Source organism: Perissodus microlepis, chromosome 2, assembly GCF_051167445.1.
Source record: "Perissodus microlepis isolate ML-2025 ecotype Zambia chromosome 2, ASM5116744v1, whole genome shotgun sequence".
NCBI lineage: Eukaryota > Metazoa > Chordata > Actinopteri > Cichliformes > Cichlidae > Perissodus > Perissodus microlepis.
The window spans coordinates 4,302,347-4,328,193 of NC_140462.1; the positions used below are offsets into that span (position 1 = coordinate 4,302,347).

Sequence of the window (25,847 nt, forward strand, 5' to 3'; positions counted from 1 at the left end):
GGTAGTGTGGCTGAGGAGAAAGCAAAGCAGACAACACCTTCTTGCAAAGTGTAAACAAAGAGTATAAATAGTAAAAGAAAAGGAAAAAAAACATTACTCCATTTAGCAATGTGGATTGACCCCCCCCCAGAAATTAAATCACTTTTATCACACACACACACACACACCTATATATGTAACAAAAAAAGCCTTGAGCCACCACTCGTTTCTTTATATTTTGCTAGGAAAATAGGAAATAAGTGCAGTGATTAACTGAAACATGCACATATGGTTCACCTTATATAAATATATAAATACAGTATATAAGGCAAAAACAGAGGTACAGCTTTAAAGCCAATATTTGGTGCAACCACCTTCATTATTCAGCACAGCCTGGACTCCCTGAGCCAAACTTTCTTGTAATTTCTTCAGGTAGTCTTAAGGAATAGTTTTCCAGGCTTCCCGAAGGGCATTCAAACCTCTTCTTTGCTTGTTGGCTGCTTTTTGTTCTGTTCTGTCAAGATCATCCCACAGTGCTCTAATAATGTTCAGGTCTGGGCTCTGGGGAGGACAATCCATGACTGATAGTGTTTTTCTATCCAGGTATGCTTTTATCGCATTGGCAGTTTGTTTTGGGATCATTGCCATACTGAAAAATGAAGCTGTTGACAGTCAGACATCTTCCATGCATGACAACACCACCAACTGAAATGCAGCACCAAACCATGACAGAGCCTCCATTGTCTTTTACAGATGGCTGTAAACCCTCGCTGTCATACCTCTCTCTCATAACTGAACCAGAAATTTCACATTTGGATTCGGCACTCCATCAGACCTGTTGCCACTGATTTTCAGTCCAGTTCTTGCTCTCTCTCTTTCTCCTTGTTTTCCTTCCTTTCCTACGACTGAGACCATTTCTAATGAGGCTTCACTGAACAACAGATGATTCAGCTGAAGGTCAGATGCATTTCTCAGGTCCTGTGTTAGGCCTTTTCATCATTTTTTTCAACCTCTACTTGTCCAATTTCCTCACATTTGTTTTTGTTTTTTGGATACACTGCACACCACACCAAGATATGCCAAGTTGTCAACTAACCTCTCGTTAGGAATCACCTGTCAAACTCTGTTATGTTTGGGATTTTTTGTGAATTAAATTAAAGAAATGACAACAAATTATGTGATTCTGCAACAGACTGCTAGTAACAAATAACATTTTAACAATTTAAAATCAGTTCTTTGCTAAATTGTTATGAGTAGATATGAAACCGGTTCATCCATTGAGTTAAGAGCCTTTTTTATGCTTGAATGAGTCATAGTCACGAGTCAAGTGGTTTAAACAAACAAACAAACAAACAAACAAACAAAAACAGCATCCCTCTGAAAATGCTCAGGTGCACCAACTGGATTGGAAAAGAGTGAAAAAAAATAAACAATTTCAAAAGAAAAACTTTGAGAATCTTGCAGAAGTATTTCTCGGATAACTGCAAAATTAAAAGACAGTCTGGCTCCTTGAAAGCAAAATGCAAAGGAAAGAGGGCACAGGGCATAAAAGTTATAATAATCCAGTACTATAATAGCATAACAGTACTCAGTCATTTGAGCAGCTGAGTAATTTTAGTGCAGTTAAAATACTCAAAATACTAATCAAAACAAGTACTTGTTTTATCAAATGAAAACCACTAAGAGTACTTTAATAAATCCAAAAGTCATAATTACATACTTATAAATTATAACGTTATGCCTGACTTTTGGTAAAAACAAAACAAATGGTCCTGTTGAAACTCCTGGTAATTGTTAGAGCCATTCAGCCTTCAATTTAATTGTACACACCGTCATGAGTAATGAAGTGGCACACAGGTAACTTTGTCCATATGTTACAAACTGATTTATTAACATGGTTGAGTTAAATGTGAGACTTTTAAATGTGTGCAAGTTTCGTAGCAGTGCTGTCCTGCGTTAGGACGGGGTCGTGAGGAAGAAAACAGCGGTAGCCAAATTAGCGTAAAAAAAACCCACGCGGACTTTCACAGAGCTGGAAAAACAAAGGCGAACAAGTTTTAAAGCAGAGCTGGGAAATGTTTTGTTTGAAACAAAAGTCACATACGGGAATGTTGTGCGACCAATAAGCAGGCGGCAGGTTTATTTTGAAAGGCTGACTGCGCATGGCTACAGTCAATATGGAAACATTAAGGAGAGAATTAGCAAACAAATTGTGGGCACGTCAGGAAACGGCGGACTCCGGCGCGGATTTACCGCACGGGAGGCTCGTGCCATAACTTTACGGTCGAAAACCCGCACAGTAAACTGACCGGGTAAGAACCGCTTTGTCACAATGGCAACACAGACAGCCTGCGTTAGCTTGCAGGCCCGAGCGGCCATGTCTGAGCCAGCCAACGGTAGCTAGCATTAGCATAGCTCTCCCAATGGATAGCTGCAGCTAAACTTTTCCTTCAAATCTGTGATTTCCCGACCGCGGCAGGATCATTCTCACTGACCCTGGCTTCGAGCGGATACCAGGCTACAAAGCGTTCTGGGGTACCCTGAAGCAAAAAGGAAAAATCACGTCCCTACATACCATTTTTGATGTTAAAATCAGACGAACGCTCAAATTCAGCAGATTTCTTCACCAGTCCCCTTTGCTAGACAATGAAATCAGAACGTCCGATCATCAATTCTAATCATGATTGTGACGTATTTGCAGACAGGAGCCAATGGGAGCTCGAGATCATCGCTGTCACGTTCGGAACAGGCTGAAAACTGAGCACCGTAGTCCCGCCCACCATTGACTTTGTTCACAGGACTGCTGGAAGGAGGAGGTCACAGACATGGAAGCAGTGGAAAGTTTGGGTGGGGAATGCCTCGTTTTCTCTTCACCTGGATATCTCTTACTTAAGCTGCCCTCTACAACACTGCACAAGGAGGAACTGTTTCACTACAGGCTGCAAAAACAAAACAAAACACAACAACCCCCCCACGCACACTTAGTTTGATTGCAGATGTGTTTAAAGTTCTGGCTAAGGTCTTCATTAGTTATTATATGTTTCACTGAATATTAGAATTTGCTTTTGGAGATGTAAAATCTACACTTATAAAACTTTAAGATTGTGTAAATATGCACATATGTTTTCATTATATGAATTTGTTATGATAATGAAGATACAAAACATATATATGTGAACTGAATTACTGTTTATAATAATAAAGTTTAAGCACCTCATCTAACATAAGTTTGGATGCACTCTCAGCAAGGTCCACAACGTAGCTGATTTTCAGTACCTGTTACAGCCAAGGAGTTTATAGGTAACACTAACAATCCACACAGAGACTCGGTGCTATAAACAAAATAGGTGTTGATTTCTATTCAATTACCATTTTTGGACATAAACGAATCACAGCAGCAGTCACCTCAAGGTGCTTTTATTGTAAGATATCTCTATAATAGAGATTTTTCTGTATGAGAAACTGATATTTGATGTTTGTTTTACTTTGAATCTATGACAATGAAACAAAGACTTGCCTGTCAATTGCAAATATTATAAAACAATAATTGAATCTCGTTTTAATTTAGATGACTTCTAGAGTCATTATTAATATAAACTGCCACTAAGAAGGGTCACGTAAGCAGTTTGTACTGTTTGTTGCTGTTTTTCTTAATTCTCCCGAATCAATAAAGATGTCTCTCATTCCTAAACGATGACCTGAAACGGTATCTATCGTGAGTGGAAGTTGGTGGTGTGGATGTGTGTGGAAGCGGGCGCTGCTGTAATCCATGACGTCACCTGGTTCCCAGGTACACAGCAGGGGGCGCTGTTCCTCTCAGCTAGGGTCCACACAGCGAGCAGCAACGCCTGACAAAGTTGATGCTGATTTCCTCACAGACTGAACTTTAAAAAAAGGAGGAGGAGAAGAAGAAAAATCTTACACCTGCTTGCCATGTGATGCGGCACGAGCTGCTGACGCGCAGACGTGGTATTGCAAAGCAGCGCTGCCGAATTCTTTCTTTGCTGGGAAGAAAAAAAAAAACATAATTAATGATCATTTCTGAAAATTTTCCACAAGTGCCCTACTTATACCGTGCCTCTTGTATTCAGTAGAACCTACTGCATTTCATATATTATTTATCAGGGTGTTGCTGCTACATAGTCTGCTGTTTATTTACTGTTTGCATTACCCCAACCCCCAGACACCCCTCCCACGTTGTGTATATGTACATGTGTATGTAAGGCAAGGAGGGAGGGAGATCGAGAGAGATCCTCCCTATATGGTGTGCGTTGCACCATTCCCTGGTCTGTATTATGAGTGGTGGCCCTAGTGATGCTGCAGCGAGGCGGGCTGGAGGGGAAAAAAGAGGAGAGGAGAAGGAAGGGAGGGGAGGGGTCGCTCCATCCCCTGTGCGCCCACCGAATCCACTTCTCACAGAGCGCGGGGCTGCTGGCTGGCGGGAAGGCACGAGAAAGAGAGCGAGAGAGTGAGAGAGCGAGGGAACGAGTGGAGGGAGGGAGAGGGAGAAGCGAAGAGAGAAGAGGAGAAAAGCGTGTGTGTGCGTGTCCGTGTGTGCGCGTGTGGATTGCACCACCGCATCCAGTTCACCGTTTTCTGCAGGCGGCCATGCTCCGATGGAGAGAATAAACCCGACCACGTCTGGTTTCCCCTCAGATTTAGCCACTCCGCTCCGTGTTTCCAGATGTGACTGACAAGTCGTTTTATGTCGCCCGCATTGAGCTGTGCGCCGTTCATCTCGGATAGACTGTGACACCATGGCTTTGGTTATGGAACCTATAAGTAAATGGACACCAAAGCAGGTGCTGGACTGGATGAAAGGTAATGTTGGATACCCCACCATCACCATCACCCCCATCCCCCTTTTCTCTTTCTTTTTTTCTCGCTGTTGCACCATGCTCTAACGTTTTCATGCTGCTTGTGGTTAGACCGACGATAACGACAATGATGATGAGGATGATGATGATGGTGGTGATGAGCAGCAGAGGGCCACGCTCTGTGCATGTGTGTTCTCCTTGTCCAAACCTGTACCCTGCGCCTGACCACTCGGAGACTGATTAAAGTCACTAAAGTGGACCGAAATGCGTTCGAGCATGGATTCCCCCCCCCTCCCCATTAAGAAGCGGGGACTTCAGGCTTCTGTCATCTGGCTTGCTTGAGAGCGCATCTCCTGCAAGCCCAGCCATATATGGCAGCGGCGGCGGCATCTCTCTCATCAATGAATGCTGAAGATATGTCATCTCCGCTCACTGGCACATGCCCTTATCAAACCCATGTCACCTCTCGCCGTGCATGTGTGCGCGTGCCAACCGTGCGTGTGTGATTAATGTAGTTAGCTGCATGCACCCCCCGCCCCCCTCCAGTGGCTCACGCCAGCCCGTTTCAGCACCGTGGACAGCGCAATGCCGCCTGCCATATAAGGCAAACGCAGCGATCACACTCGCTTTTTTTTTTTTTTTTTTTTTTGCTTTTTTCCCCCTGCTGCTCGCTTTGCTGGCACGAGTTAAGTCCCTTCAAAGCGACAGTATGAATGAGTAATCCCTAATCGTGCGTGCATGTGTGCGTATGTGTGTGTGTGTTTGGTGGCGTTGGTAGGTGGTGTTCTCACACACATGGTCATCTACAGAAGCTGTGAGAGAAACTGTGGTAGGCCTATTGACAGACAATAGAAATGGAAAGGGAGGGTGTCCGCAACCCCTTACTTAAGAGGATGACTTAATCGCTCCTTGTTTGATGACTCAGACTGTTACAGGAGTGTAACAGATACTTTGCGAGTGTGTGTTTGAATTATATATGCAGTGGCCAGGTTCGGTATTTAATGTAGAGACGTGCTCGATCCCCAAGTCCCTGTGTGGCTTTTTGGGACCACTACTTTCCTCGTGTGACGGCCAAGCGGTGATCTCTTGGGTTGGAGAGTCAAGGTATAGCCGACACACCATCTGAGTACGCGGAGAGGGATTATTTTGGGATGCGTTACATTAAAGCGATTACGACGTTGTTCCAGGTTTTTATGCTCCCCTCTACCTCTCTCTCTCTCCTCGGCCTCAGCCAGTGGAGCTCCAGCTTCATGCTCTGATCCGTGGAGTGCTCATTCGGCACTGCATATTAAGAGAGGCTGAGCGGATTTCTTTTAATGTTTTTTTGTTTGTTGGTTTGTTTGTTTTTTATGTGAGATTACATGGGGGCAGGCCAAATCGTGAATAGATATCGCAACTTGGAGAACAGAAAGAGAACACAAAAGAAAAAGAAACATTTGCTCACAAGATGTCGAGAAGCAAGTGATCAGAGCTTCTTTTTACAGAGCCAGTGCCAACAAAAAAGTGATGTCCACCTTGTGAAAGTTATTTGCAGTTTCTCCAGTGTAAACAAACCCTCTCTCCACATGTAGCCCAGGTTCCATTCGATCAGCAAGTAAAACTGAAAAACAGAACATAACTGTTGAGCTGGTGGGTCTAATTTCCACTGTCATGTTGTGATCGTCATTAAGCCATCGCATCCCACTGCAGTTTAAAAACTCTCAGTGTGGAAAAGAAAGAAACGAGGAAAGAAACTAAGTGCCACGATTCAAACCCATCTGCTGGATAATGAGTACAAATGATCATGCTTCACGATTTTTCACGTTTTGTTACATGCAAATCCTAGACGACTTAAAGCACTGTTTATAAAAAACAGCAACTTTATATTCAGTGAAGGACAAGCAAAGAAATATGTCCACATTTGCATCCAACCCTTTGAAGGAGAACTGTTTCATCTTGGTCACATAAAACAAGCCACATCCCGGCCTCTTTCACATGAAGCCGGCCGCTCGGAGGCTCGTTTTCATAGATGTTTGCCAGCATCTCACAGTGTCATCCCTGTTCTTGTGAAGCTCCTTCCCCCTTGTTTTTTTCCCCTGCAGGGATTTATAACAGACCCTCAGTGGAAGGCATCTTATTTTCGCGTGAACAAAGTAAAATGTGAAAAGCTAGTGCTAATCTGTCCGCTTATGTAGGTTCCAATTTGGCCTCTTTGCTGGGGAGCGCCCCGTCTCTCTCACGCCGATCTAAGTACTCTTGTACCATTTTAGCAGAGCAGTGACTCTGAGACCTTCTCTTAAGAAGAATTACTTCAGCAACCCCCCCTTGCTTTTGCAAACACTTAGCAAACACGTGGCTGCCGACAACAAATATTAAGATAAACTGATATTTTCCCCGCATGAAGAAGCCAAAATTATCTCCTTTTTTCATGGTGTAAATGCTGTGCCTGTAAAATGTGTTTACTGTCATTTGATGAAAGAGAGAAATAACAAACACATTCAAACATGTTATGAACCAGTGCAAGAATCGAGCAAAAGTCTGAAAACTATTGAAAGAAAGGTCAGTTTAAAAAAGAAGAAGAAGAATATCCATGACTTCGAATATTTTGTCAGCTGTGTGAGTGTGCAAAAAGCAGCCAGAAGCTGTAGCTCTTGGAACAAAATGAGCCATTTAAGTGATCCGTGAGCGTGGGTGATGATTTGGGCATCAATCAGCGGATACCCGTCTACATTTTTGTGAATCCATCCCTTACCAGCACAACAACAACCACACAAGCTCTGCTCTTCTGTGTGGGACGGCTTCTTCTTCTTTTCCTTTTCCTCCACAGCCCTTTCCTTTTATATGAACGGAAACACGATATTCTGCAGCCCCAGCCAGAAAACCTGACACAGCTATAGCAGACCATACTGTATCTCCCGCTGCTGTAGAAGGACTACTCCAGCGGCAGAACACTGGCGAGCCTCACAGAAAGATGACTCATCAGCATTTGTTTTGATTTTAAACACCCACACCGGAGGACTTTCCTCTATGTATGTGCGCGTGTGAGCTCATGATGCATCTCCAAGGGTGTATGCAGACGCAGTGGATGCGTTAAGCGTGGCGCGCTCCAATCTGGGCTTGTTTCTGAGTCCTCTTTCAGCCACACGGTATCGGCAGCTTGCTGATGCATACATTGACAGGAAAATGAATGAATAAGGCAGCTCACTTTTCCTGCAGTAATCCCTCTTACCTCTCCGCGTGCGCTAATGTATTGGAACGATCTCGATGTAAATGGTGGGGTGTCACATTTGATTGAGCGCGAGGTTGCTGTGGATGACTATAGACTGTAGTCTGTGTTCAGATGGAGGGAAGATTCCAGCTCACTACTGTGTAGTAGTGTGATCTTATTAAAGAGCTCCTCTCAATGTTATGTGGTAGATTAAGTCTCCTGGAGTGTTAAGGACCATGTTTAGCATCATTCCATACTGTGCCTTCTGATTGCGTCTCCCGCTGGTATGGTAAGGAAGTCTGTGTTGCAGAACACTTCCCCCCCGGCTCTGACTGTGTGCTTGTCGTAGTTTCAGCTGCATTAAAGATTGAAGAGTGTGCCTTATTATGGGGGGGGGGGGACACACACACGCGAAAACTCCTCGTGTCCTCTATTATTCACAAAAGAAATGCTGAGGTGCAAGCGTCACGTATGGGCACTGATGCTGCGAAGCATAGGATAGGAATGCGCGCACGCTGACACGAGCATAGATACAAAAACTCTGGAGCAGCAGCTTTAAAGTGGGGCATCCGTAGTCATGGAAACCAGATCTGATAATGTTGGGAGTCACGGCACATGTCATAAGATGGGGAAGCAGCAACACGCACACGCAGATGCCCAGCGCACATCCAGACTCGTTTAGACCCATGCCGCATATTCACATGTTTCCCCTCCGTCTGCTTCATTGCCTCGAGTTAGAGACAGATAGAGAGAAGAGACCGCGGGGACATGAATTCAGAGATCGGGAGGCGCAAAGCGAAATGAAAGAAAGGCTGAGGAGCCTAAGATGGGGGAGGAAATGAGGGTGCGTGAAAAGGGAATGCTGGGCATGATGGCGAAAGGGAGAGGCGGTGGCAGAGCGGGGTGTAGAATAGGGGATGCAGTGGGCATCATATCAAAGCACCCGGTCTATCCGGCTGCTCGGACAGAGGGGCCTGTGTGTGTGTGTGTGTGTGTGTGTGTGTGTGTTCACATGTCTGTTACTGGATTGTTTTTGCACCTGTTGTTCCGGGGCTGCCAAACATGTTAGGATCAAATGAAGTTTTTCAACCCAGGGCCAAAGACGTCAGATGAAGTCATATAATATACAAACGGGATCACTTGGATCACTTGGATCACTTGAAATATCTAATTAAGCCAGCAAATGTGCACTATACAATCCTTTATGGTGCACACTAACAGCTTGCTGTGAAACTACATTCAGTTTTGTTCATTCTTTGTGCAAAAACCATTTGACTGCTGTTAATGCCTGTGAGGTAAAAAATCTTAACCGCAGTTACAGTTTTTACAGTATAAAGTTGTAGGTTTCTTTGGCAATCACAGACTCATTGGAATATAAATGGTTGAATCCAATAATGTAGAAAGCCAGCCAGGGTGCTGTTGTAATGTAACAGGCTAGAGCAGAGATGTCAAACTCATTTCACATCATGTGCCATATGCAGTTGCAAGTTGGCTACACCAATGAAAGTACATAAACTTGTACAGTTACAGAAAATGCTCTGGTAGTTTATTGCTCAGACTGTCCCATAATGGTAAATTTTGAATATAAAGTTTTCATTAACTGAGAGAAAATATCCTTGTACTTTGGTGTAGTATGACTGGGAATAGAGGTGGAGGTCTTTATCTGTAGGAAAAGCTGTAAAACCTGTTAAAATACAGTTAAAAGTTCGATCTCTAATTCACATCTTCTAAAGCTGTCTGGTGGACTGGATTGGAGTCTATGATCATAAAGTTAGAAAGTATTCGGGCACTACAATAAATGTAAGTCAAACAGCGACTCTTATTTTAGCTCTGTTTTGTTCTCCACCAGCTTCTTGCTAGCAGCTAAATGGCTCGTTCCCCTGCTCTTGCTGCTAACTGTGTAGCCGTGTAGAGTTAGATTTTTAACATACACCTTTTTAATCAGCTCAAAATTATTACCTGCTGTGATTGCCTCCCCCGAGCACCCCGAGGTCTTTTGCAGACAGTAAATTAATCCAGATTTTATGTAAAGTTGCAGCTCAAATGTAAACGTGTTTCGAAAGATGTGCAAGTTTGTAGCTCTTCTTCATCTCCAGTTACAGCAACAACTGGATCAAATGGGTTAGAACAGAGACAGTTGGGGCTCGTGAGGTAAAACTAAAGCTTATGTTAACATATTATCAGTCTTTCTATTCCAGCCTTACTGTAGTCACTTCACATTCTCTCAGGTAGGTCAGATCCTCAGAGTAAAGCTCTGCCCGTGAACTCCTCGCAGTTTTCTGGTTGACCCTGTTCCGTGAGATTGCCTCTTGGCACCTCCCTGCAAGCTGGATCTCAGAGAAGATGCCGTGGTGCACTTGAAGTGTACAGGGGAGCTAAAATGCCACAGTCATAAGAATATTCTGGCATGATGTGATGAATATTTCACAGTAGGAATATTTTTAGTGAGAGCTGTGTCTTTTCCTTGCGCTCGCCGATGCACTTACTCCGGCTCGGATCTCACAGTTGGAGGGTAAGGCAACAGGACAGGAGTCTTTGGTGCTTGTCACCACTCTTAGCCCAGGCCACAAACTGACCCAAACATTGTCTCAAAGAAGGACGAAGGTTTGACTGATTTCAGCTGACATTAACAGCCAGGCAGTGAAGCCTGTTTTCCGCAAGTTGTTGGTTTTTTATCCAATTTGAGACAAACTCAACTCTAAGAACAAGAACTCTTCAACAAGCTTTCAGCCATAGTGGAAGGCATGTACAGGCTACAGTGTTCGTATTTGTGTGCTTAATGTGTGTGCGTGATCCTTAGCTTAGTATCAGTGCAAGGTCTTGAGGGGAAGCAACTGCTGATTGCTCACTTCTGCTCGGAGGCCTATCTCTCCCTTTGGTTGCCTGGCAACCCTTGTGTTTCCGAACGGGAGGGGTTTATTTTGCCCAGGAAAGAGGAAAAGATTGGAGGGAACCGCATGAAATGTGGATGAAGCTGTCAACATGAGATGCTTGCTCAAGGCTTAGCACTCTGGGATTCAGTGATGGTCAGGATCAAGGGATCCCTTAGTGCAGGGGTGGGCAATTCCAGGCCCTGAGGGCCAGTGTCCTGCAGGTTTTAGATCTCACCTTGGGTCAACACACCTGAATCACATGATTAGTTCATTACCAGGCCTCTGGAGAACTTCAGGACATGTTGAGGAGCTAATTTAGCCATTTAAATCAGCTGTGTTGGTTCAAGGACAAATCTAAAACCTGCAGGGACACCGGCCCTCGAGGCCTGGAGTTGCCCACCCCTACCTTAGTGTTTCCTATAGGGATCTATTTAACACACAAACAACACAGGGCCTTTGACTTGAGGTTATAAAAACATAACCGCGCTTGCTACATTCATATTTTAAAAACAATAGACAAATGTGTCAATCGGTTAATCTCACAGTAATTTTAAGAATAAAAATTAAAAAAATTAAAGATCTACTATTCAGAACCTACAGTCATATTACTAAAATCTATATCTCTCCCTGTCGGACTGCATACTCTCTTCCAGCTGAATGTTTTGAGTACTGCACGTCTAAAAGAGAGAAGAGAGAAAAATGGCCTTGCAGGCAACACAGCATAAAAAAAACAAGTACAGAGAAAAATATTTACACAAGCAGACAAGCAGACACCTTTTGAAGCAGTGTCTGCTGATAATGGTAATATACTCAAACATAACAGAAAATTAGCATTTTGAGTGACCGCTGGAACCTGTCTTAATTAGCCCTGAGATCTTGGGTTTGGTCTTCTCTTTGCTATTGATGTCTGTGCCGTATCATCATGCCAACAATTAAAAAGCTCTCCAAAGTCTTTGGAGAAAAAGCTGTGGATGCTTATGAGTCCGGGAAAGGATTTTAAAAAAATCTCGGAAGTATTTGAAATAATTACACTTTAAGGAAAGTCGTTTGAAGCAACTGCGAATTTGGGAGCGGCCAAGGAGCGACCCTTTTAATGCAAATTTCACCACAGGATGTGCAGCTTGCTCTCCTGACTCCTGTGTCAATGTGAAGGTTAGCAGTTAGGTCAGGAACCAAACCCATATTTTGCATATTGTTGTGAACAAACAGGCAAAGAGCAGGCATCTGTATGTGCTTTGTAAAGACAAATCAAAGATGGTTGGCCTCTTTAACAGTAGATGTGTTTGGCAGGATTTTTTAGGATAACAGTTTTAAAAACATGGACAAATCCACCAAAGAATGGCTCAAAAACAACAAATGGACGCTATTAAATGATAAAGACTCAAAGGGGACAATAGAATCCTGCTGAAATGTTGTCGGGGGATTTAATCCAGGCAACATATCCAAGAAAACCCTGCTGGAACTGACAGCAATCAGCAATTTGTGCTGAAAAGTGGATAAAGATTTTAGCAAGACCATGACAGAGAGCAGTGGATTAAATAAAAGACGCCATAGAGGTGCTGATTTTCTGCTCTGAAGAATGCCACACCTCAGGGTTTTAATGGTTACAGAGAGTCCAGTACTAGTAATATACATGAATAGCATACATGCAAAACTACTGTAATACTACCAACATTTCCTGTCCTGTCTCCTCTTGTAGTTCAGTAATAATTCATTAAAAAAAACCCTTCTAAGTCTGATCATCCAGAAGTGAAAAGCGCTGCTCAGACTCTAGTTCACAACCTTTCATGGGAGAATTTATGCTGTTGTGAATACTCGGGATGTCATTTCATGTCAGGCTGCAGGCAGTAGCCTTGATTTGAAAAGAAAAAAAATACTATCGATCAAAACTGTCTGAGAAGTCACACTGTTGACAGTTGACACATTTCTGTTACCAGATGTCGTCTGAGGTGCAGAAATCAGAGACGTTACAAGCGATGCTGAGACTCAGCAACTACAGTTCCTGAACTGTGTCGGGCAAATAAACAACAGTTACTGGAAAGACACTGAGTGGCCTGAGCCCACTGGAGAATAATTACAAATAAGCTATGATAAAACATCTTATTCCTTAGAATATTTCCCAGAGGGTACGAGAACAAGCTTATGACTATGAAAGACATTTCACATTCAAAATTGCTTTTTGTGTATTTCGGTTGGGCTTGTTTGTCCTGCACAGGAGAGTGAGGTCAGTTTTCATATTTTCTGAACACTGCAAACTGTCTGATGCGAAGATGCAGTGACTGCATCTCACACACTCGCTGTGGCGCAGTTGTGTCATCTGAGTATACAACATTTCAATATCATTAACGATCTGGTGAGGTTATGGTGCTGAGAAAGCTCGTCTCTTATAGCGCTGGTTTGTGGCAGCGTTTGTGCGCCATGTGCTATTTCCAGCTGGCACATGAACTCGGCAGATGAACCCGGATCAGCTGTTTGTCCTCTAGGGGGGGAAGGCATTCTGACTCATCTGATTGGCTAGCAGCTGTGTGTCACTCTGTGGATGTATGTGTGCGTTTTAATGCATATATGAGTGCGAGTGTGTGTAAGTGCATATATTTGAAAAAAGAAAAAAAACTTACAATGTGTGTGCATGATCTCTTTGCATCTAAATGTGTGTGTGTTGCAGAGGTGGGAAATACTATAGCTATGGTATAGTAGGTGGTTTTCCCCCGGAGGCGCTCTTAGTCAGCCTGGACCTCTGATTCTTCATTCATCACATCTCCATATAATTTACAGTACTGTGATTATGATCCTTATGCACTTCAAGCACAATGAGTTGGCTTTAATATTTTTTATTTATCAATTAGTCCAGAATAAAAAAACAAATATAATCAAAAATTGATTTACGCAATTATTCCATTAGGTTGAGAGTTTTTTGGGATACTTGGCAGGGAGAGTGGCCAACCGTCTTGTGTGGATTTAGGCTGTCTCGGTGTCTTCTCCTTCTTCGTGTAATCCCAGACTGAGATAATCTTAAGTGCCTAAAACTCTTTCTTCCACCCTCAAACGATCTTAAATGTGCAATGAAGATATTACACTGTCACCAGAAATCTCATTCGCATCGTGATGGAATAAGCTATAAAGGGGCCCGATTGCATCACGTGGTCCCTATTAAAATGTGTTTCCCTTGCGCCGGAAGGAGAAATGGGGAAGGACAAGGGCAAGGAGGGAGTGGCAGAAAAAGAAATGATAGAGAGGTATTAGTTGGAGAGGAAGGCTCACCTTTCTTGTGGACATAAAGACTTCCATCTGTGAGATAGCCAGCACAGTTTTTTCTTCCCTCGCCTCTCACAGTGAGGGTCAGGAGTAAAATATTCAGGCACCCTATTTATTAGCTGCAGGCTGTCTTTCTGCTTTATCTCCATGTTCTCTACTTCTAAAGCTGGCGGCCGGCTAAAGGAGACTGCAGAGCGAGTCCACTTGTGCGTGTCTCTGCCAGCTCTGGTGATGATTTATGAGACTGTACCAGACTGTCTTACCACAGCAATGAACAGGGTGTATTCAAAGAAAAACAAGCTAATTTGAATATAATACTAGAATATAGCACTGCACTTGGCCTTACTCAAGCATTTGTCAACAAGAGCAGTCTTGTAAAACAAATGGAGTTTCTTGTAATTTTTTAAAGTGGCCTTTAGTAATAGTTCTCCAGCTGTTCTGAAGCTCTTTTCAAGGTTTTTCTTTAGACATTGGCTGCTTTTTCACTCATTTAAACTCCAGTTCTTATATCTGACCATTTTCAGAGGGATGTTTTTTCAGTTTGTTTGTTAAGCCACATAACAGTGACCAATGAATCATTCGAGGATAAAAAGAAACAACTCAAAGGACAAACCAGCACTGCATCTAAACACAGCAGACAACTTAGCAAAGTGTTAAACTGTATCTCTTTGTTACCTGTAGCCTAATGCAAAGACATATTTCTTTAGCTGAATCTTTAAAAACTGCCAAACGCAGGAAATAGTATTTTTGCACCAACACCGTGATTCCCAAAGAACTAAAACTTGTCATGTTTGGCATATTTTTGTGCAGTGTGAAAAAAAAATTCAGGAAAGTGGAGAAGTCAAAAAAGCAGCAGGCCAAAAAAAAAAAGTGCATCAGTTGAACAGTATCTGAAATTCGTGCATGTTCTTAAGAAACAAGAAAAAATCCAGTGAAGACCTGACGGAGGACCAAAAGATGCATCTGGCCCTTCAGTTGTTCCATTTACTGTTGTACTGATCAGAAATGGTCTCTGTGGAGGAGGAGGGAGAAACAGGCTGAGGTATGCCAGATTACACAAGAACAACACTGAAAATAAGTGGCAACAGGTCTGATATATCGATGAATCCAAATGTAAAATTTTTGGTTCAAATCATCATGTATGTATGATCAAGGTAGAGGCACGACAGTGAGTGTTTGCAGCCATCTATAAAAAACAGGGTGGAGGCTCTGTCATGGTTTGGGATGCATTTCAGTCAGTGGTGTTGGAGATCTTGTCAGAATTGATGAAATTATGAGCGCAGAAATGAATGAATGAATGAATCTCACTGGCAACAGCTTCACTTTTCAGCACGGCAATGATCCCAAACACACTAACGATGCAGTAAAAGCATTACTGGAAAGAAAAACACACCAATCCATGACACTATCAATCATGGATTCACCAGCCCAGAGCTCTGACCTCAACATTATTGAAGCAGTGTGGGATCATCTTTATAGAAAACAAAACAAGCTTTGAATGTTCCTCAAGAAGCCTGGAGAACTATTCCTGAAGACGACTTAAAGAAATGACAAGAAAGTTTGTCTGGGAGAGTTCAGGCTGTGATGAAGAGTAAAGGTTGTCAAATCAAATATTTACTCATACAAACTGGTTTTTTTTTGTTTGTTTTTTTTACCTTACATATCCTGTATTTTAATTATTTTAATTTCCTATATTCCTAGCAAAATGGAGAGAAATAGTTCAAAACAGTTTACACACCATCTAATATGTCTAACCTGGCCATGTCTTATATCTTAAAGGTGTATCAAATGTTTTGCATTTAATGTTATAATTTCTTAAGATTTTTTTAAAAAGCCATAAATATTTTTTTTATTTAGGATAGAATAATCCTTTAATTGTCCCACAGCAGCAAAAGAAAAGCATATATACAAACAGAACAGGATAAAGAAAACAAACACACACAATTTTTACAGAAAAAAATATTTACATGATGGACAATAGTTACAAAAACAGAGTACTGTACAGTTATTAAGATTAAAGTACAGCTAAAAGTGGCAAACCCAGGTTGTCGTGTGCAGACAGAGCAGGGTACTGGAATACGTTTAAATAGAATATTTAGAAAAAGTGCAGATTTTGCATTGTACCTGTGCATTAAAAAGTAAACGTGTAACTTCCAATAAGTTCGTATATATAAAATGAGAAAAATAATGTGCAAGTTATAACAGTAGTAGTTGTTCGGTTGAATTTGAAAGCATGAATTGTTTAAAACAGGAATACACAACTGGTAGAAGCACCAGTACCTCAATTTTGTATTGTGTGAAACATAATAATTATAATATAGTACTTGAATAATGGTATTGATGTATACTAATATTGCCTATATGAAAACAAGTCCTCATATGCACCTAATTCATGTGCAGACTAAGTTATCACACGTTGCAACACTGTATCATTACCTGTGAAACACATGCTTACATGTGGGCCATTAGGGCTTTTCCACGGGGAACTTATTCTATTAAACAGTTTCCACTTGTGTTGCTACCGGTGTCACTGATGTGTTGCTTTTGAAATGGCTCTGCTGTGCTATATGTAACAACACTTTGTCTGCATGTCACTCAGAGCAACAGCAGGCTTTTTCCCCCCCGTTCTGGTATCTCCCATGGCACACGAAGACCAAGAGATATCTCGCTCGAGTGTGTGTACTCTATATACGCATGTGTGGTGACTTTGTTGAGGTGCTACCGCACTGTCTGCTCTTAAGCTTTGCATCCCTCGGGCATCAGTGTTTTCCTCACAGCTCTGCTAGGCTTTAACAACGGGCATCTTCAGAGGTGTCAAGACCCTGAAGAGCAACACTAGCTGTAATTGCATTGTGTTTGAAGTCCATGCTCGTAGGGGGACAGAGTGTACCATATGTGTTTAACTGTGGTTCTGTGCATGTGTGTGCGCATGGATTTGCTTACTCTTGTGCAACTTTTTTGCTCTGTGTTTGCTCATTTTGGAGCGGGCTCGTTCATTAGGTCTGTGGGGAGATGCGCCTTTTTTGCTGACTATATTTGAATCAAAGCCAGAGGTTCTTACCGATCAATTGTATCCACCACGCCTATGTGCAGCTGATTGGCTCTGTGTAAAGCAGGCAGCCGCAGCGTAACAGCAGCAAGTCATACGTCGATTTATTGCTCGCATCTTCCTCGTTATCTTTCGAATGCCTCTTTAATTATGCAAAATATGTGTGAAATAGATTCTTTTCGCTCTAAAATCTCTTTTATTGCCTCTTGAATGTTAAAAGCAGTGGTGAGAAAGGACTTTTTTTTCCTCATCAAGCTTATCATCCCGTACAGAAAAGGTGTACCAACAGATGTGTTTTCTAGCTGTCAGTAAGTTGCTCATAGATCAGTCAGAGCTCCTGGCTTGAGGCTGCTGTTTATCTTTACTTTCTATTTGGCAGGCACAATTTGCATGTTTTTATGCCTGACTACAGTGTTGCATCAAAGTAAGCCAGGATTCGGTCTCGGGAAAGGAGCTCATTCTTGTGTCAGTCAGTCATGTCTGGGACAATATTTCCTAATCGTGTTTTCCGTCTTTGTCTCGGAGCACAAAGCCTTCTAAATCACTGATTGAAGCCAATATAAATATTTTTCTATATACAGCTGCGCAAAGTGATAGACGACAGATACATCAACACATCCTAATCTGTGTCTGTCTCCACTCTCCTTAGGTCTGGATGACTGTCTCCAGCAGTACATCAAGAGTTTCGAGCGGGAGCAGATGGGGGGAGAGCAGCTGCTTCACATCACCCATCAGGAGCTGGAGGAGCTGGGTGTCACCAGGATAGGACACCAGGAGCTCATCCTGGAAGCCGTGGACCTCCTTTGCGCCCTGGTCAGCCTATGATTTTAAATGCACAGTACTGGATGGAGTGATGGTCAACAAGCTCCTAGATATGCTTGTTATCTTCTTTTATAGCTATTAGTTAGTTATAGTTAGTGCTGAGATAAAAATAAGCTTAAAAATACACTCATTAGTCATTTTTTCAGGCACACATGTTCAACTGCTCTTTAAGGAAAACATCTACATATAAAGATGAAAGCATGGCTCCGTCCTGCCTTGTATCAAAGGTTCAGGCTGGCGGTGGTGTAATGGTGTGGGGAATATCCAAGGAGCTGGGAAAGAAAGCCACTGGACTTCTTTAAGTTTCTTGATTAAACTGTAAAAAGTCCAGGCTCTTTCTTTCCAAGCTCCTTAGACTACCATTACTGGGATGACGGAGAACCTACACAGACAGTGTGGGGAATATTTCCTTAGCACCAACTGAGCCATCCCATGTGCATCCCTTTGTGACCACAGTGTCCACAGTGTGACCACAGTGATGGCTGCTTTGTCATGTCACAAAGCTCAGATCATCTCAAGCTGGTTTCTTGAACATGTCAGTGAGTTCACGGCACTCAAATGGCCTCTAAAGTCAGCAGATCTCAATCTGGTAGAGCATCTTTGGGATGTGGTGGAATGGGAGTTTGACTTTATGGATGTGAAGCCAACTAATCTGAACCAACTGTGTGATGCTGTCATGTTAATATTGACCAAAATCTCAAAGGAATGTCTCCAGCACCTTGTTGAATTTGTGCCTCGGAGTTAAGGCAGTTCTGCAGGCAGAAGTGGTTTCAGTCTGGTGTACCTAAAAAGGTGACTGGTGAGTGTATGTATGTGTATATCATATATGACAGGTGAACATTTCACCAAAGAACAATCATTGTCTAGTGCATAAAACATATGGAAAATCTGTTAAAATCAACTCATTTAAAGGTATCGGGTTCATTGATTAGCCACAATGTCAACAACCCTCCTGTAACGACATGTAGATGGATTTGACAAAGTCAGGGAGCACTGTGAACTACTGCACCTGTTTGGATACCACAATGTATTATAGTTTCTTCTGGTTTTGTTTAGATATATAAAATAATACATTCTCTAGATATATGAGATATCAAGTAAACTGCTGTTTTTTGTTAGGATAAAGTTATTGTATCCTGTCAAAGGTTTTAAACCATAGCTGGTTCTAGTGTTGAAGCTGATTTTTAAAAAGTACATTATGTGTAAATAGGTTTTACAAGAAGATATTTGCTCCTTTTTCCCAGTTACTTTAAGATGTGACTATGAGTTTTCTTCTTTTATAACTCACAGAAATACTCACAGGTTCAAAGGTATATATGTTGTTTTTTGTTTATTTTCCTCCACCAGTTATTGATATTGGCTTAAGAAATGACTGAAAAAAAAAAGAAAATCATTCAGGCCTCGCTTTGTGTGTACTTCCTCGGTCATTGCTGACTGTATGTGCAGCGGTCCTGCCCGGGATTAGAGAATTAGGGGGAATTAGGTGCTACTCTCCCAGAGAGAGAAAGCGAGGGTGAGAGGGAATGAGAGAGAGGGAGAGAATGTAGAAAGAGTATGCAGGATGCACCTTATCTCCCAGGCACACATGGGTGGATTAGTTAGGGCTGTTTGAATGTGTGTGTCAGTGTGTGTGTGTGCATACATGGTCGTGTGTGTGTGTGTGCTAATCAGCACCTCTTCTCATTCAAATGTTCCAGTATGGGAATGAGAGTCCAGCAGTAGCGATCACCATATGTCCGGAAATTGCTCACGGACATAAATTCTGAGTATCAGACAAAATGAGCCACTGAAGCTACCGCTGTGAGTACTTTTACTTTTTATTTGTTTGGCGTCATTCCGATCAGTTGCACTGATAATTAGTGAGACCGAGGAATGGATCAGCGTCTGATGGGAAAGCACACACAGTCAGGCATGTTTAAATATAGCCCACATTTACCCGTTTTTATAGTGTACTTAAAAACAGCACAGAAATATTATCCAAACTGACAATTGTAATGCTAAGACTACAAACAGGCTGCATTGTGCACACACAGTTTTTTTATGTTCAGAGGGATTAGTACCAACATTTTTTGGTATGTTTAGAAAATCTGGCTAATCTGTTGGCAGGTGCACAGCTTGTCTGATCATGCCACTGCTCATTCCTTGCCCAGTCTCTCTTGCAGGGACGTCGTTATGATTCCAATTATTTTGGCTAATAAAAAAAAGAATAAATAAACCCATATTAAACCCAATAAATCCAAATCTTAAAAAAAAAAACATTTAGTGAGGAAAAACTTGAGCGCCACAGCTCTGTGGTTCATGTAGACGCTGAATATTTGGACAATAAAAGGAAATGAAATGTCTGGTCATAAAGAAGAGATGAAGTTGGCTCCCATGGTTCAGCTGGGATCCTTCTCTGGTCTGTCTGTTGATCTTGATCAATGCAGGTTTCAAGAACTGACTGAGCTTTCAGTCTTGCTGTAATTGTAGAAAAGTTCCTTCTTTTATGCCTGTGCAATCAAATTTTGCCCCCAGCGTGTATACTAAGTAGAATATGTGGGTAGTGAATTTTCAGTAAGCTGTGCTTGGAAATAACTTAAAAAACAAAATTACTGCTCCTTCCTAACATGAAAGACAAAGATATTGGTGCCATTAAAGTTACAGGAAAAAAATACAAACTTGTAAAAAGAACAAACTATATTTAATAGTGAGGGTTGTACTGCAGTATACATTATGTGTTCTGCTTTAACTGATTAATTAAATCAACTTTAACAGTCAGGCTACTTAGGCTACCTAAGTAGCTAAGGTGGCCATTTATGTGAACAGGGTTGTGGGAGCCAGGTTAATATAGCTCATATACTTCAGTATTTATATTTGTTGTTAAACTTGTTTTGTGTAATTAATAATTTAATAAGTAAATTCACGGTTATAATTGAACTAAAATTATTTTCTTGCAATTGTGTTGGCTTGGTTAAGTAAAACTGTGAATACGTGTGCCTTAAAGGCTTGGTTTGTAGTTAAAATCCTGGGAGGGAGCCACACGGTTTTTCTACCGTAGTATGTTTGTTGTTGAGGATAACTTAGACCTGATTACTCCTGTAAGAAGATTTACAAGCTGTGGAATAAATTTTTGTTTGTATCTTTTCTCATCTGTGTCCCGTGGAAGTTTTTTCCTCTTCAAATAAACGTACACGAGAAAAGCACTGGAAAACTGGTCTCAGGACTATACAAGGGTGCTACTTAGATGCTACCTAAGTACCACCCTGCACGTGCTTTATCCTGCACTACCTAACGTTTGCCCTTTGTATCCTGTAAAAAAAAAACATCCATCAGATCTTAACAATCAGCCTTATAGGTGTGATGTAAGGACAGCGATGCACTCTGGCTATCTGCGCAACAACTCACCTGTCTAAAAAGTTAAAAAGTGCATAGTATAATTAGCCTTTAGGTTCTAACCTAACTCTCTAATTTTGTGGGTGGGGAATAATTAATAATTAAAGCTATTTAATTACATGAGTAAGTGTGTGTAACTACCTCTCTTCATTTGGAGACACCTGTGGGAGGATCCTGGTGCTGTCTGGTGCTACAGGTACTTCATAAACTCAGAGGAAAGACTTCCACAAACAGCTTTAAGCAACAAATCAAACCTTAGCTCCTGTAAATTTTTTTGTCTGAATGGCTAAATTCATTAGGCCGTCTGGTAAGTCATGTCACTACAACTTGTTGGAGACTTTTTTTTTTCAGTTTGTTATAAATGTGAAATTGTAGAGCAAATGACAGAAGCAAGAGTGACTATTTACTGAATGTGTCTGTGGTTTAAAGATTTGTGTGAACTAAAGGCTAAGAAACTGTCCACTGGAAAACAAACATGTCAGTGAGAGCTTTTATCACAATCATCTATCACTTTTGCTCTTCATTAAGGAATTTCTTTCTCACTGTAACATGAGATAAGTTTGGACTGAGCACGTATCTGTGTATTGAAACAGCGGCAGCCATGATAGATTCTCACTTTGACACTTTGGGTTAGTTTATGAGATTGATTGTGATTAGCTTTTCGTAACTTATCAATTAAAATTGTTTTGTCATAATCTTCACTGATAATAAATTTCTTTTCTTTTCGTTTCTAACTCTCCAAATCTGCTTTTTCTCATTTCCTTTATTCTACTTTCATCTCTCCCTGCACCTCTTTCGTTTGTGGGTCCTTCTCAGTGCTGTCTTGTGACTCCGAAGCAAAGTTAGTTGCAACATTTATTTCTTACCATGCTTACCAGCTCATGCTTGGTGTATTACTTGGTCTTTTAACTGTTTACCAAGTAGTTTGGAATAAACTCACAAAAGGGGCAATTATGAACAAATCAAACTATATGTAGCTCTGTTTTTAAACATTTATTTAACTCACTGAACTGTAAATAGATGTCCCTGACATTCAAGGTTTTAAAAAAAAAATCACCGTTATATTAAATGCAGTGCTCAACAGTCACAAAAATTACAGCAGGACTTATTTTGAAGAGATGCAAAAAGCCTGCAGTAAAAATATAAAATTCATTGGTTGCACAGAATCCATCTGCCTGATTTGAGCATTGAGGCCAAATCTTTTTGCAGAAAGCAACATGGGCACGATGGATATATTCTTTCTATGATTGATAAATATTCTACATTTTGGTGCAAGCATAACGCAAAAGCTTTGACCGAGGAATCTGCAGCTGAGCAATACTTTACTTTTCAACAGGGTTTTATAGTTAAGTCCCTCTTTTACCCAAACATGTCATAAATGATGTGTGATTGTGACTCAGTGTACGAACAATAGCAGAAATACCAGCATAGCAAAGAGGCCACTCCAAACATGGCTGCTATGGTAACCACATTGACATGAATGGCAGGGGGTGGGGGGTGGATGGGTGGTACTCTAATGGCATCGCTCTCTTACTGTATTGATCTGGCACACTCTCTCCATCACACACACGCACACACACACTCACACACACACACACACACACACACACACACACACACACACACACACACACACACACACACGCAAGCATTGCTAAAATTACTTCTCTCTTTCTCCAAAGTCAAAGTCATTCATGCGCTTTTATTCCCCCGCTTCATCTCAAGCGCTCTGTAGCCTGCAAAGAGCAGCACACAGCTCTAGACTGAATCATATGACAGCCTAATTACAGCTGTGCAAACACATTCACTCTATGTACATGCATGCATCTGCATTCGCACAGGAGATTATCCAGAACACAGTGTATGCATGACCCAGTTTCAGCAAGATGCATAGCTGGGTACGGTCTCTGTTCGTCTCGCCTCCCTCCCTCTTGTCTTCTGCCTCTTTACTTCTTTAGTTGCCTCATCTCTCTCTTTCTCTCTCTCTGCTGCCACTGTGAAACCCTCCATCCTTTGTAGTCACTGTGGTCGTGACTGTGTAGAATAGATCTAGAGGCAGAGGAGGAATAGATACGTCTAGCTCAGCCTGTGGATCTGACTACACAAGGAGGCGCTTGTGTGTGTGTGTGTGTGTAGCCTTTATGTCAGCAGGAATCAGGCTCCGTCATACAGGACATGACTTGAGGTGCCTTGGGATGCTGAGCACAGTGTGGATTAGTGGATGTGTGTATGTGTGTTTGTTTATTTAAAAGGGTCCCAGTGCAGTAATGGGCTACTCAGCCAGCTCAGTGTTTTTCTATTAGTGCAGTTAGTGGCTGTTTGAATGATTATTAGTAATTCCCAGATGACATTTTTAAATTTCATGTAATTTCACCCGGAATAAGTTTTTATTTAACTCATGTTTCTTAAATATGATCTTTGCACATGGTCAGCTAAGACTTGTGTAAAGATCATAGCTTTAAAGAATAAGTATAAAAAAGTATTTAAAAAATAAATGCTCTTACAAAATATACAAATATTTTTCAAACACTTAGTCTTCGAGTAAATTAGGCTTATCTATCACTAGCTACAGACATGTAAAAAGACTTTTCACAGACATCTCTGCAACCCAGTGAAAAACTAAATACACTTTGAGAAACATCTCAGACTCTACAGGCCTCAGTTAGCGTGCTGAGTGTAAAAGCTGATGACAGTACAAAGCCTTTTCTTTTATATACATTTTCTACATGGGAGTGGGAGAATAAAGATGAGATGTGTTGCACAGTGCCACATTTGGCAAAACAGCTCATACCAACTGTCGAGCATGGCGGTGAAGGGTGATGATTTCAGCTTGGTCTGCAGTGACAGCATCTGGGCACCTGACTGAAATCTGACCATGAGCTCATCAAAGAATTCTAGAGTCAGGTGTGACTCTAGAATAGGACAGCATTTGTCTGACAGTAAAATGTTAGCTAATCGTGGGTAATGCAACAGAAAATTGATATTAAGTGTAGCAGTAAATCTACTAATTCAAAATCCAGACTTCAACCTGAGTGAAATGCTCTGGCTGGACCTTAAGAGAACTAAATGAACGAAGTGAAACAAGGTTGTGATAAAGAGAGGGCCAATCGTCCACAATGATGTGAGAAACTGATAAAGTATTCATTCAGAGATATCAGATGATACAGTTATTCACTGACTGTATATCATGTCTGTTATACAGATAAAGTATATTGGAGTAAAATACAGACTAGCAGAAGGTGATAGCTAGCCTCGCTATTCCTAAACAAAACAAAAATATGCATGTCAGTGCCTCTAGCTAGTCAGGTTAGCTTAACTTAGGAAAAAGCTAGCATGATTTTATCCAGAGTTTTTAAAAAAAATCAGCAACCCAAAACCCTATATATATATTTCCTCTTTCCGGACCTTTTGAAATATATATATATATACATATATATATTTAGGTTTTTGTATATATATGTATATATGTATGTCTTCTAATCCCTACGTTAGCTAACTTAAGTTAAGCTAATTGCTCCTTGGCAAAGCTCCTCACTCCACAGAAGGTCGTGACGTTTTTATCCAACTTCAAATTCTCAGGATAAACATATTTTCTGAACTCAGTTTGTCTGTTTGTCCTGCAGAACTACGGACTAGAGACAGAGAACCTCCGGACTCTATCCCACAAACTCAACGCTTCAGCAAAGAACCTCCAAAATTTCATCCTCGGCAGACGGAGGGGCGGCCATTATGATGGGCGAGCTTCCCGAAGGCTACCAAATGATTTTCTCACTTCAGTGGTGGATCTAATTGGTGCAGCCAAGAACTTGCTAGCTTGGCTTGACAGGTGGGGGATAACATATGGAGATTAGATTGTTTTTTTTTTTTTTATTACAGTGTTAATGAATAAATGAAATCGCAAATATTAAAAAAAAACACCAAATGCCAATATTTCTCAAAAATTGTTCAGGCAAACATTTTTCTCTAAAACTGTTGGATGTTTTGTTTTTACACAGCAGAAACATTTCTCAGGTTATGATCTCTATTATTCTTTATTTTCTTAGGTCTCCGTTTGCCAGTGTGACAGAGTATTCATTACTGAAGAACAACATTGTGCAGCTCTGCCTAGAATTAACCACCATTGTACAACAGGTGCTTTCACACACATTCCTGCAAACATCACACAATCCACCATTTCCATATCCATTACAATAAAGGTCATGATTTGAATTTAAGGGTCAACACTAGAGCAGGATTGGATTGGAGACATCAATATGTATAGAGCTTTTGTTGCCTACAGCTGGTTTCTATAGATTTGAGCACGTGCACAACTTACATGCATTGCCACAGGCTGTTTGCAGCATGGCTGATGGGACGAGTGGCTCTCAATAAAAGCCTTAAGCAACATTCTCATCGACTCACTGTTAGACCTCATCCCTTGCCTAACTTAGGCTCTGTTGAACAGTGAACCGGGGGTCTCTCATCCCTATAATTCCCTGTCCTCCTTCTGCTTC

The 25,847-nt window shown here is 41.5% G+C and overlaps 1 protein-coding gene and 1 long non-coding RNA gene across 6 annotated transcripts in view; both read left to right on the forward strand.

The window, feature by feature from the left end:
- The first annotated feature begins 3 nt into the window (after positions 1 to 3).
- LOC146392080 (uncharacterized) lies at positions 4 to 3,670 on the forward strand. Its single transcript, XR_014801458.1, has 2 exons — positions 4 to 2,291; positions 2,681 to 3,670. It is a non-coding gene; the product is annotated as an uncharacterized LOC146392080 (long non-coding RNA).
- Positions 3,671 to 4,289: 619 nt separating this feature from the next.
- Positions 4,290 to 25,847, forward strand: part of LOC146392081 (connector enhancer of kinase suppressor of ras 2) — a 64,177-nt gene continuing 42,619 nt past the window's right edge. For 2 of the 5 annotated variants that reach the window (XM_084941147.1, XM_084941165.1), the window contains exons 1-4: positions 4,292 to 4,800; positions 17,810 to 17,973; positions 24,978 to 25,180; positions 25,398 to 25,485. In XM_084941147.1, the coding sequence (XP_084797273.1) occupies positions 4,737 to 4,800; positions 17,810 to 17,973; positions 24,978 to 25,180; positions 25,398 to 25,485 (519 nt within the window). In that variant the 5' untranslated portion in view covers positions 4,292 to 4,736. Of the gene's footprint in view, positions 4,801 to 17,809; positions 17,974 to 24,977; positions 25,181 to 25,397; positions 25,486 to 25,847 lie in introns of all 5 variants that reach the window. The other 3 variants (XM_084941131.1, XM_084941137.1, XM_084941156.1) reach the window with 3 other exon arrangements.